This window comes from Callorhinchus milii, unplaced genomic scaffold (genome assembly GCF_018977255.1).
Source record: "Callorhinchus milii isolate IMCB2004 unplaced genomic scaffold, IMCB_Cmil_1.0 Scaffold17, whole genome shotgun sequence".
Taxonomy (NCBI): domain Eukaryota; kingdom Metazoa; phylum Chordata; class Chondrichthyes; order Chimaeriformes; family Callorhinchidae; genus Callorhinchus; species Callorhinchus milii.
Window position 1 is genome coordinate 11,842,900 of NW_024704758.1, and position 13,624 is coordinate 11,856,523.

At 37.8% G+C, this 13,624-nt stretch overlaps 1 protein-coding gene across 1 annotated transcript in view; it reads right to left on the bottom strand.

The window, feature by feature from the left end:
* The window catches only part of luzp2 (leucine zipper protein 2), a 67,548-nt gene that overhangs the window by 16,194 nt on the left and 37,730 nt on the right, over positions 1 to 13,624 (bottom strand). The window contains exons 7-10 of the mRNA XM_007887861.2: positions 13,513 to 13,575; positions 13,339 to 13,401; positions 8,567 to 8,641; positions 5,342 to 5,509 (exon numbers count right to left, since the gene is read on the bottom strand). Of these exons, the coding sequence (XP_007886052.1) occupies positions 5,342 to 5,509; positions 8,567 to 8,641; positions 13,339 to 13,401; positions 13,513 to 13,575 (369 nt within the window). The remainder of the gene's footprint in view (positions 1 to 5,341; positions 5,510 to 8,566; positions 8,642 to 13,338; positions 13,402 to 13,512; positions 13,576 to 13,624) is intronic.

Here is a 13,624-nt window from a genome sequence, read left to right on the forward strand (position 1 = left end):
GCGAGTGCTCTAACCATTGAGCTACAGGACTCCACATTAAGCCAATGTCTGTATGTCTGTTCGGAGACATTATATTCCATGGCACTATTTGAAAAGGAAAGCGAGTTACACAATAAAATTTATATTTATATAGTGCCTTTCATGTCGGGAGGACATCTCAATGCGCTTGATCAACTGGCCAACAATCTCCAACTGGTCACGCAAGCAATCACAGGCTGTTTGTGGGATATTGCTGTGTGCAAATTGGCTGCTGTGTTTTGGCGTATGAATATATAGTCAATTCACTGTACAGAACATTTGTGAAACACTTTGAGTTGTTCTCATCATTAGATTTGCTGTACCAAATCCAAGGATTATTCTTATGACCTGTATCATTATAAATAAATACACTAGTATTTCCATTTGTGCCAACGAGGCAATCTGTAGTCACTTCAGAATAATGGTGCTTCTGCACCTGCAATACTTGTTCAAAATACTTCAGCAATTGAAATGAGTTTGAGTGATTCTTCACACGAGCATTCAAATCAGGAACTAATACATTATGCACATGTTAAATTACAAACATTTTGTGTCTTATTTAAATGCAGAAAATTTTGTGCTGCAAAAAAGAATCACGACCCATTTCATAGAATCATAGAATCTTACAGCACGGAAGGAGGCCATTCGACCCATCGTGCCTGTGCTGACTCTTTGGAAGAGTTATCCAACTAGTTTGACTCCCCCGCTCTTGCCCCAGAGCAAGAAACTCTGGCCCCAAAAAATTAAAATACATTTTTTGAAAGAGTAAGTTTACAAAATATCAACATTTAAACAACAACTAAAATTACCTTCTCTTTCAAGCACAGCACAGTGGTGTGTCTCGCAATGATATACATTTGATGACTTTTACATGAACCCTTTTCTGTCTTTCGAGAATTCCTTTATTGTAAATTGCTAGTTCTCTAAATTGCTAGGTGCGTTTGCAGCAGAATTTCCTTTAAAAAAAACAACTCACTTTAAAGATTTTAAACCATTAACTTCAACCCAAAGCATTAATTTCGGGCTGCCTTTTGTAAGCAGGAACTCTGCCAAAAAAATAGCCGAGTCCTATGTGTAGTGAAATGAACTTGATAAAGAAAATGCGGTCCTGAACAGGTGGTTTTCATTAGATAAAGGCTCATTCCCCCGCTTCAGATAACAGGGCAAAGTGTGCTATGTGCCTTTACTTTCTTCTCTGAAACAATTATTTTGAGCGTCAGCTACAGTTACATTGTCAGCTAGAGAGGTGCCTTGCACTCCAGTATAGTGAGCAGAGATTCAAACCAACCATTCTAACCTTTATCAAGATGATGGAACAGCCATATTGTTTTGGTTGTGTTGGGTGGGGGGTTGGGCTGGGGCTCTCCAGTGGAAGCAATGCTATTTTTACTTGAGACACAAAATATTCAATTATACTTTTAAAAACCTGCAACGTTCACAAGTTGTGATTGAGGACGTGTAAGCTGAATGATCACCTACAGGACAGCTGGGGGTTTCTGAGGTACCTTGGTTGGTTGTTCAATGCAATGCAATGCAACAACAGCCAGAGCCTCGGTCATTAGGTTTTTTAAACCAGTTCTGTAGAAATGTCAAAATCACTAAAGTAGCAGAAACCCTATCTAAATCTGTCTCGTTTTGATCTTGGTTTAACACTGGCTTCTTCTTATTTAATTTTTTTTATTATTTGCTGGATTGTAACATTGCTTGACATTGGGTTAATGCTGTGGAAAAGTTGACCTGACTGCATCTAGTTGAAACCTAACTCCTGTTATTATATGTCCGTGCTGGTGAAAAGGTTAATACAGCAACATTTTCTACATCGTGGCCTCTTAAACTGCAACGCTGATCTGAAATAAAGTAGTTGTCAAATTTCAGTCCTGAAAAAAAATGTAAGCAAATGGAGGTAATCATTTGTTACTCCTCAATTGATTGGAACTGAGGACATACAGTTTGATTGAAAGACTCAACTGGCCAAATTCAGTTAGTGTGATGACTAATTTCTTGACAATTTATACGAGTGGTGAGAAGGAAGCCTGAGTATAATGAGGGACGATACAATGATCTGTATGTGGGTGAGTTTGATCTGCAGTGACCTACTACTTGGAAATTAGTGCTGAGTTTGAGCCACTCAAAATGCCACTAGTGTAGCTGACACCTTGGCTCAGCTCCAGATCTGTTTGGTGTGCGGTTCGGAATTCTCGTTCAACAGAGAAAATTGCCTTTTCACAGGAAATCTGAACCGAGGTGATTGAATTCTAGTTGCTTCTTGTCCTGACTGAGCCAACCATGCTCGGGTGGGTTTGACTCCCCACCCCCACCCCCAACTCCCACCCATGAGCAAATTGTTCCTTATAAAAGCAAATGGAGGTGACATTAAAGAAAGAAAAATTGAGGGAAAATTCAAATGTGCACATTTGGGAAAATGCATGAGTTCACGATTCCCTGTGCATTATTAATTGTGCCATTTCAGTATTATTATTAGATTCCTTGTCTTCACACAAAAAGATTTATAACTCCATTCTAGTGAATGATTTCAGGCACTGGAGCTGGGGGGAGTGGGAGAATCAGAAAGAAACTGCACAGTGCGTATCAAATCCAATTTTGTTTGTCATCCATTGCCACTAATTTGACATTTCGAACCAAACAAGAATATAATTGAATCTAACTTGGCATATAAACAGCACTACCATCCATTAATTATGTCACTGGAGTCCTCCATGGCTGTGTAGTTGGCACTGCCATTGACTTCTCACTCCCTCTTGAGATAGGTCACAGTTGCAGCATGCTAGGCTGCATGTTGTACTGGTAATACAACTTGTGAAAAGTATACAGCCAACATATTTTCGTGCAATAAAGTCAGCGGTCAGTGCAGTAAAAAAAAAGACATCCTTGAAGAAAACAATACAAGAGTCTCTTTTAACATCTCATCCATATATGCAACACATTTTTTTCTCTTTTCATTTAAAATGTCATATGCAGCTGCACACTCACTTTACCCTTGGGTGGTGAGGCTGTCATTTTATTATTTGATGAGGCAGAAATTGAGGATGTGCAAATTTGCTGCAGTCAATCACACTGAGGTGAATTCAAGCTAATGTCTCCCAATGAATCACTGAAGTAAATACTAAGACGTCACCACTTTATACACCTTAAAAAAAGCTGCCCAAAGGTGCTTTCTAGAGCATAAGCCAGACTTGTTTGTATATGAAATCCTAGAAATTAAACTATAGATCCTATTGGAAAGGCCCAAATCCCACTGAACGCAAATGTAGATTTGCCGAATTCCTACTGGATTTCTAACCGAAGCAAACTTCAGTGTGCTAACGCATTATAGTCAAAACCTCTATCATGTGCTCGTTTAGTTATTTGGTGTATCCCATTTATAGTTTAGCTCCAGTGTTGTGTTATTTATTATCCCAATAAAAAAAAGATGGAACTTAAACTGTTTGTCTGCTACAAAATAATTTCCCTCCCAAGCAGTAATGCTCCTTGAAACAAAGCCCTATGGACCTCCAGGCTGTGAAGTTTGCCGAGGTTTTGTAATATTGCTGAAGTGTCTGCATTTATTTTGTGCCTACAGCTGAGTTTACATTGCAGGAACAATAGCCCATCAAACAGATTCTAATGTTTGAAGTCCAATGAGGAAACCGTGGAATGAATGTGCCTTGATGCACCTCTGATTAGGCTGCAGCCAGTAACATTCTCACGGAAGAGGGGAGTGCGCAGTGTGAGAAGCATAGCTAGATCTGTGCTAAAGTTTGGCAAGCATCCAGCTCGCTGTAGTAATGAAATTCCCAGCCATTACTTTCTCACTGAAATTATGTTCCATCAAAATTAATTAAACTTTTAACAAATAAAAAAAACCTGCACTTTACACCAAATGAGGTTGAGAGTGCAGACAAAATGAGAACAGATTTCTCTTTATGCCCTCCAAAAATTAGTCAAAGCTGATGTTACGTTGACATTTTTGGAAGCCTGATATATCCAAGGTGACAGTTTTCAATGGGTGGCTCAGTGAGCCACATGATTTCCTTTTTGTTGTGTAAAATATATTCTCCTTAGGTCCACATAAAATGTCTGAATGTTAATGGTTTCCACAGGAGGTTTAGTACACCATTATTTTTCAAGTGGTTGCTTTGGTTTTAAATTGAAACAATTTCTGCTTAATCTCAGGAGCCAAGTTCTGGATTGAAGGGAGTGCAGGGAACTGATTCAGTTACTGCACATGGTACAGGGCAGAAAGAAAATTATTCTGGATGCTGTATTGGAAAATCATGTTGAGTAAGCATATTGCCCCCATATTGAATATGTAAGACTCTAGTGGCAAAACCAGAGGGAACAGGAATGCACAAGAATTATGACGAGCAAGCAATATCAGCTCACTTTAAGAAAATACTGCAGTTTCAATTTTTTAAATTGCCTAAGACTGCCAATGCGATCAACAAAATCTCTTTACTGAGTTCATTGCTCCCACTCCCCACCCCAGACAGGAGCAAACATCAGACAGATTCAGTCCATAAGCCAACCAAGAACACCATTTGCTGGGCTGAGACGTACAGATTTATCCCTTTTGTTTTGCTTGTGCTGTTCCAATTTACTCCATTTAGTAGTGAAGACAGTGTCCCACCTTTGCCGGTGAGGGCTGCATCTCATAGTGAGAGACCTTGATCTAACTGACGCAGGAAAAAGGAAAGGTTAAAAAAAGTTAACCTGTCACGACCAAAGCTTTTAATAGAAAGTGAACAAAGAAATGCCCAGCTCGATTTCATTCTGTTTTTCACGACAGCTTCAAAATTGGTGCAATAAACAGAAAGGGGGCAATATGTTTCTCGAGCTGAAGTGTTTGTTTGTTCGATATTGGCAAACAGCTCTGGTGAAATAAGACAAATACTGACCACTCCACTGATTATTATGATTATCAACCCCGTCAGCTTGAAGGGGATGCATCACCCATTTATAACCCCAAATATCAATACAATTGATTCTTTTGACTATTCGAAAAAGGAAGCTTGACCTTATTCTGAAGATGGATGTTTTTTCAATTAGTTTTATATCGCTTTAGTGAGCACTGTTTTTTTTTATTAATGATCTAAAATGTAGATTCATGATGCACCTTTCCTTTCTCTTTCCTCCCCTGCCTCCCTATTTTGTTAAATAACGCGATTCATTGAATCGACGAAACCAAGGAATTAAAGTCCAGCATTGTAGCTATCTGCAATATACTGTTGAAAGACATGCAGTCACTGCATACTAACATTTCTACACATCAAAAACTTTCCAGCTGATACAGTCACCCACAGTGTGTGAGACTTAGATCACTTACTTTTCTGTCAGTTGGATAAAATGGAACCTTGGAGCTGTTTTTAGTGAGCAGTAGTTTTCTGTTCTCAGCAGCTTTGGGGGGAATGATGCTCGTGAAGGGAGTCTGGTTCTTCAGAACTCCAGACACGCAGAGCTGTGCCACTTCCTTCAATGCCTCCAGTTGTGACTCCTGAGACAATGAAGATCACATACTGATTAAATCCCATCAAACCATTTAATCTGATTCCTTTGATTATTACTGCCTATATTTGCAGACTAGGGCATGAAGCGAAACATCTTGACAGTATCGCAGTGATACAAAAACAAAGTCAACCCAACACGTGTCAGCACCTTAAGAACTTTTGGTGACATAGAGAAAATCTTTTGATACAAGCCATACATCACAGTGTGCAGAGATTGACTTCAGTTCAAACAGTGGGAGGTTGATACTTATTGAAGAAAGTCAGTGAACACTCTCACACAAAATGAAAGTGCTTAGTGGTGATCACTTTTTCTTTAAATCCCATATCTGCTGTCAAAGGAATGAGGTGGATGTCTAAACAACTCAATGCTATCAAAGAGATCAAAGGAAAGGATACGATGGTATTCAATAAATGTTGTTGGAAGTCAACCTAGTCGAGGACTACGATGTATTCACACCCAGAAGGAAAATCTCTATAGTTTTAAATTTGAAACTCTGTGAGTTTCATGCAGATGTAGAAATGGGAATTCCTTTTGAAGGCTTGGGTACATCGCATTCTGCTTTACCGTATTTAAATGGTGAAGCAGAATAAATGGAATAGATTTTGTTTTCCTGTTCTTTTTCATTTTTGCGTTGATATTTATTGTTTGTCTGGGTACATTTGTATTTCATTGTAATTTTGTAAGATTCTGAAAATGGAGTGACATCTTATTTACATTGTTCTTTTTTTTCTCTCTGCGGATACATTTCTGGCTTAGCCACAAGTCAAAAATCACATCTGCCGCTTCCATCACCTGCACCAAATTGCAATTCTGTTATGTTTGCAGTTTCATCACAAACATTGGTTAGGTCTCCTGTGAACGAGAGTGTAACCAGTCGATTGAGCACTTCCAAGTGAGGAAAGGACAGATCAATTTGAAGTTGCAGATACAATAAATATCCAGCATTCGAACAGGAGTTCTTATCTTAGAATTGAGATGATCAAGCATTGAATGTAAGCAAATGCATCCATAGGCAATTCATAAGACAGTGGAGCATTTGTACTGGAAAGGATATGAAGCGAATAACATCCTGAACTTTGGGAAAGTGGATGTAAAATTTCTGCTGCTTTGATAGTTGTGGACCTTCTCAGGAGATGTTGCATGTTGGATTCACATGAAAGCTTCAATTACCTCCTGTATATATTTATATATGGGGTTCTGTGTTAACTGGAAGTTTGTGGCCCTTTTTGTAATGCCATAGGTTGATTTTGCTGGATGGTATTTTATGGGGTCATGCTGTGTTTTTGTTTCACAACTGCTATCTTACAGTTAATTAGAATATAATGAGACATGATTTGATCATTAGATTATTAGTTGGAAAGTAGCCAAAAAGATAAGCCTGAGAGAAGCTAAGTCATTTGTCTGAAGGCTCTACCAGGGTTGATATGCTATTCCATTTTTACACTGGCTGTTTTTTCTGTCTTTTTGTTTTTAATGGACATAATGGCATGGTGAGGAGATCAGTTGTATCTCTTAGTTTAAATGCAACGCAACACAGGTTATAGCTCATGGAAATGGGATGGATGTGGATCAGATTTGACTGTTGTAAACCAATTCCACCCAACCCTATCTTTGAAGTTATGGGTGGAGAATAAGGTCACTGAATAGCTAGTTAATTATTCTCCAGTGAAACAAGATATAAGATGAGAGCTGTTTCATGCACATTATCGTGTTCATAACTGTGCAAAATTGCAGAGGAAATGTAGAAGAGAACATTATTTTAAGTGTTTATACAGTAGGTTGGATAATAAACCAGCTCTTTAGAAGTAGAATGGTAAAACAGGGCAAATCCAGAGGGAGGCTAGTCAGATAAATTGATGTTGCCACCACTGCAGCACCACTACCAGTGTGTGATTCATCAGTTGTTTGAAATGTACACAAGTCGTGTTGGATTCTTAATCTGGATGACTGATGTGATTGATACTGCCGGACAAAATGTCATTGTGCATCAGCAGCAATCTGCCGTTCCTTTGACAAATTGTAGATAAATGCCATTCATGTATTATCTTTATTTTATTCACAATGGGTTACCTCCACTGTAGTGCTATGGCATGTTAAGGAGTCTTTCTGATTAATGGTGTAGAGGTAATGATATCAGCAGCATTACTACTTGACTGGGAGTAGCTTTCTTAATGTTTCTTCATCAATGACTGATACTTTAGTATGAGGTACAGTCAAAAACCACCTCAGAATCTATCAAATACTGTGACTGATCAGAAACCTCTCTATTATAAATTATTCATCAAAATAAGATTTGGCAATGCCTTTTGGAAATAACCTCCCACCAAAATTGGTGTCAACAATGATTCACAAAGGAGGATTTATGCTAGAAGGTGAAAAAAAATTCTTGGATTGCATTTGCTGCTTGGTAGGTTTCTGACAGGGAGAGCAGCATAACCCTGTGCTTGTACAGAGCGACAGCCGTGAGCAACTGTCTACTGAACAAACTTTAGGTGTTTGTCATAGTCAGGGTTCAAGGTCAAAAACTTGCACCAGATAAAAATAAAGGGCGTTTTTCAAGACTGAAAAATATTTTTGCTCTCTTTCCTATGTGTAGTACTGTATAAGCTGGAATCCTGCCTCACTGAAGGTGGGATTTGTCTGATAAGAGAGACAAAAAAAATCCACAACTATACAATATAATATATGATAATCCTTGCATTTGATATAGTGCCTTATCACGTCTTTGAGATGTCTCAAAGCGCTTCACAGAATATACTCACAAAGTATACAAAATTGGTCTGTACCTTGAAACCAACGAAGCCTTAAAATTGTAGTAAAGTTCCTTTATTTCTCCTCCCCAAATCCGCTAAAATCTCTCTCTGCCTTAGATTTGGAGGAGCCTTAGATTCAAGTAAATATGGTAAATCAAGTAATTGGATGTTAGTTACAGCTTAGAAAAAGCGGAAATGTCATACAGTAGTGTCAGGGAGATAATAAAGGATGCACAACTGTCAGAGTTTGAAAACTTGACTCAGTGTCCTCATTCATAAACTTTTGTCACCTTATCTCCTGCTGTCTTTTCCAATTCCTGTTTCACTGCTAACAGTTTGCGTTCCAGATCAGTCAATTGCTGTGCCTGGAAAGGAAAAAAAAGCTTCAATAAATTGCACTTCAGTATACCAGCAACAACATATTCACTTCAGCCCAGAGTAGTTCAAAGTCTGTCTGCCTATTACAGCATGGTATAGTTTTTACGCACTGATAATCATTACATGGCCTTTGCTTACTGAATTTACTTATCCTCCTTGTAATGCACTGATTATTTATTATTTATTTATTATTATTATTGAATTTACAGGGCAGCCCCATTAGAAAGCAACATGATTGAGTGGGGCTTCCCTGATAGTGTGGGTCTGATGTGCACCCAAGCTATCAATGGAAGCACAGAGTCTTGACATCAACTAGCTGGCTTCCCGCACTAAAATAATTCCATCTTTCAAGTCGTTCGGTCAGCTATCCGTAAAAGTAAAACTTTGTCACCACAAAATGTTTAACATTTGTTAACTTCCCACTTGGTAAATAATATAGAGTGCAGTTTTCGTTTAGCTCTTTTTGTGGAGAAACGTTGATAATATCTTATGGATCAAATCTTGATCATAATTTTGTAGCTGCAATTAAACTCGTTAAGAGATAACACATGGAATTAAAAATGTATTTGAAATGTGCTGCATATAAAAAAACAAACTAGGAGATACTGATGAACCTAATGGTTTTGAAAACTGCCTATGTACCTCCGAGACTCGGGTTCGAATCCAGCACAGATTATTAGCGTGATGAAAGCTTGTTCTCTTTGCTGGTTGTAAGTACTGCACGGCATAATTTTGTGCAGTATCGTCCCAATCCCCATTGGACACGAGTTCATAGCGAAAAACCTAATGTGGTACTAATTGGTGCTAAATTGGCAATATTCTGAGATTAGAATCCAGGGACATTGCCAGAGCAGGGAGTGCATCTCTACTTCTGCTCGGTTGATTATTATACAGTCATATTATCAGTTTAATAAAAACGCAGCATTGCCAGTTAGTTGCCAGCCTTGAGCAAAGTAGAGGATCTGTTCTTGTACAACATTGCATTCATTGGCAGAATAAAGGCAATGTTGCTGAATCCCTTGATGTCTGCTTCATTTTGTTTGATAAACTCAGTATCTGTCATGCTATACCTGACGCTGAATGTCGAACAAATAATATTCCATTCTCCAGGACAAATAGCTCTCATAATTATGGAATGGTCCTACCTATTTTATCCCGTGAATGGCAAACAATCCTCCAAATTTGCACTATGGCTAATATGTAGTAATTATGAAATGTTATATTTGTATGTAAATGTACTTGTTTTGGCCCCAATAAGTGCAATGCCAATAGGGAAAAACAAATAGAAAATAATTGGACACACTAAAGATTTAAATGAAAACACAGAACTGAAGCAAATTATTCTCTGGTGCTTGATCTCTCCAAAGCTAATGTTTAGACAAACGGCTTATCTTTAACCTTTTCCCCAGGAGATTGTTTTTCCCGAAACCAGGAAAGTGTCACTGTGCACATTTAAGATGCGCTACTGTTTGAGCTGCTGGAGGTGCCAATTTAGGCTGCAGGAGGTTGGAGATGGAACTGATTGTGTTTTATGATAGAACCATTGATTTTTAAGCTGTTGCTACTTAACTCTAAATCGAGACACATCCCATAAGAAATAGCTTTGCTTTCCACCCGCGTACAGATGCATGCATTGAATGCTGAGGCTTTAATTTTTTTTGGTTGGGGGTGGGCAGGATTGACTTCTCTACTATCTAAAAAAGAAAAATACACGGTGTGATTGTCTGATTTACATTTTCTACAACTAGTGCATCCCTAGCTGGAATAATGGAATGAAACCTATAGAGTATCTTTGCAGCATTTCTAAGAGTGAATGTACCTGAGCAGTTTTGTTGTAGGAAATCTGCAGCTGAGCTTTAATAAATCTCCAAAGAAGAAATGCCCTTAATATTCTACTGTATTTACTTTTACCACGAGTGCTCAATCTACAATGATTGACCAGTCTAATTATTTCACAGGTAGTGGAGTCTATAGCATCACAGCCTCTATATTGTGTTCCTGTGAGTAACCATAACTAGACACGAACTTCAATTCTAGACAGTGACAAAAGAGAGAGACTGCAAAATATTGTTTTTGTATAATTGCCAGTCGAATGTAGCAGGTTCTGGTCGTAGATTGCATTTGCTCCCTCCATCCTCTCGATCAGGGTACATCTCAAGATCTGATTGTACTTTGAGTCATCTTTCCTGCTCCCACCCCCAGCTCGAGTCCCCTGCCAGTGCTGTTAAGTGTTTTGAGACATCCTTCTGATGTGAAATGCTCTGAGTGAATGTAAATTGTGCAAGTATAGTATTCAATTAAGGTGTAATATGCACTTGGAATTTTGATCTAAAGAGTTCTTTTTCCACGTTTGATTTAATATCGACTCATGATTTTTGCACTGAAGAAAACATTGGGAAAACTTGCTCCTTGGGAAATTTAATATCAAGCGTTGTCAACATATAATAATTAATAATAATTTAGGGGTTGCATAATCCATAAAATTTACCAATTTTCATATCTATTTTTGTAGCATTACAGTCAGGGGTAGAACAATCCAATTTAAAAATCAAAATGCCTTTGAATTTCAGCTGACTTACTATTAAAATTTAAAGAAAAAAAGATAATGCCTTATTCTTAATCCATTTGCTAATTCATTACTGTCTGCAGGATTAATGGGGCACAACTTCCTATTTCTTCTAAAATAATGTTTCAGCATTTCTGTCATCTGTTACATTTTAAGAGCAAGAAATGATGTGGTGAATTTCTAAGTGCCTCCTGAATTACTTTTTTTATCCAAATTGAATTAAACAAAAAAGCTTAAATTATAGTCTTTATAACCTGCAGCCACCTCTTGCCTAAAATTCTGCAGAAACTCACAATAATGTCATATACAGCCTCTGACCCTGATAGATAATTTCTCTATATGTTTTGAAAATCTTATGTTTTTAAATTCCCTCTTAAATTCTCTTTTTCTCATTGCTGTAAGTTTCTATTGTTTCTGAGACAGATACTCTTCAACAAACTTTGGCTCAGAGCAGCAGCAAATGAATGGCTCAGGGGAATGGAACAATCGTCAACACAATATTTTAGAAGAATCTATATAAAAAGGGTTTGGGGATACAATAGGCATTTGAGATTAGATTATATAGCTCTGGAGAAGGAGCTAACATCAACATTGGGCCATTAGGTCAAATGGTCCTGGCTGTACTGTAATTTTTATGAATCTATCCTAATCCTTGCCACAAATTGCCACTGGCAGATTCATATGCTGGGTGCAGTGGACAAGCTTTGAGACAGATCTGATGGACGTTTAGTAGAAACTAAGCTCAATGATGTTTGTGGCGCCACAGAGGAAGTGTCTATGTATCAGTGAAAATGTATCCCTGACAAAATCAAACAAGGTTTCCCATCAGTTCTATGACATTAAGATGCCCCCTGATGTGAAAAGGTAGGATGCAAATGCAAAGTTTAATATTTTGTATAAATTTGGTCATAAATTTCCTGCTGAATCAGTTGACTGTGAAATTGAAAAACAATATAAGTTTTGGAGTCTCGCAATTCCAGCATTTATCTTGTTTGCCTCTATAAGAAACATAAATCAAGGAATTAATCAATTCCAATTTTAATATTCTTGAGAAAGACGAACACAGTATAGGATGTGGTATTCTGTAGTCATGGAACACACAGTTGTTTAGTCAAAACCTTCTGTAATGAAATGCAGACTGGCGTTGACTATGGGATGCTAAGGTCATTTCATTTCCCCTGTATTTTAGCTTTATTTCCTCCCCTACGTTTAAAGAGGAGTAATCCACCAATCACTTCTGTTTCACTTAAATTATAATCCCTCAGATAAAATTTGGTCATTCACTTCATAGCTGTTTGTGGGACATTGCTGTGCGCAAATTGATTGTTGTATTTGCCTAAAAACTAGTCACTCAAGTGCACAGTAAATCCTGTGCAGAGCACTCAGATATTTTGATGATGTGATAAGGCACTATAATTAAATGCAAGGATTATTAATATCATTATTGTGATCTACTACTCTGCTCATGCTTTCCAGAGGCAAAATGTTCATCCCTTTACATCAATTATCAGTCTGGCTCAATGTATATCTGGGGTTTCTGATACTTATATGCATTTAGTATTTTCTACCTTTCTCCCTAAATTTCCTCATGTATGCAGTAACTTCACCCAAGAGGTAGATTATTCGCACTCAGGTTTGTTGCACTCAGTCTGAAACTTTAAAAAGTCTCCCTCTTATAATGTCTCTGTTACTGAAACATTTATAGCTAGTTCATCCCTTATGCCATCAGAGGCAACTATTCATAACTCTCAGTTCAATATTTACTGTTTTGATGCCTCCTAATCAGTTAATTGGATTTATTGTGAAGTACAACACCAGGGTTTGAACAAGTTAACTGGGGTTTTATAAGTAATGACTGTATTTAAAATAGAAGCTCTGTCTGGAGCATCAGCTGGCAAGCTGAATTCCTCCAGAAATGGCAGCCAGTTGATTTCATTATGATCAGTTGCAATTTGCTGCTATAACTCATAAGCATTCGTCCAGATTCCTGGAAAAGGATTGAATCTATCAGACTCTGCGGCGTTTCAGAGCATGTATGTAAAACTAATTGAGAAGTCTTATCATGGACTTGCACATTACCTATGCAAATCGTGCTTTCTGAAATAATCATAGTCTCACCTTAAATATCAAATCCTTTTTCCCATAGCGTAGCTCCTTAAGCTGCGACTGGATTTTTTTGGACTGCATGAGGAAGATAAGAAGGGATGGAAGGTATCAGCACTCATTAAAATGCCAAAAGATACTTTTAACTTATTCAAGTGTATCCAGAAAATCGTCTTAAATTAATCGTACCTCTTCTGCATGAATCCCACATTGCTTGTTTCCGGATAGCAGTTTGTTTTTCAGGCTTTTATTCTGCACAAGAGAATTGTTTCATTGGTTAAAAAAATTGAATTGTTCAAAT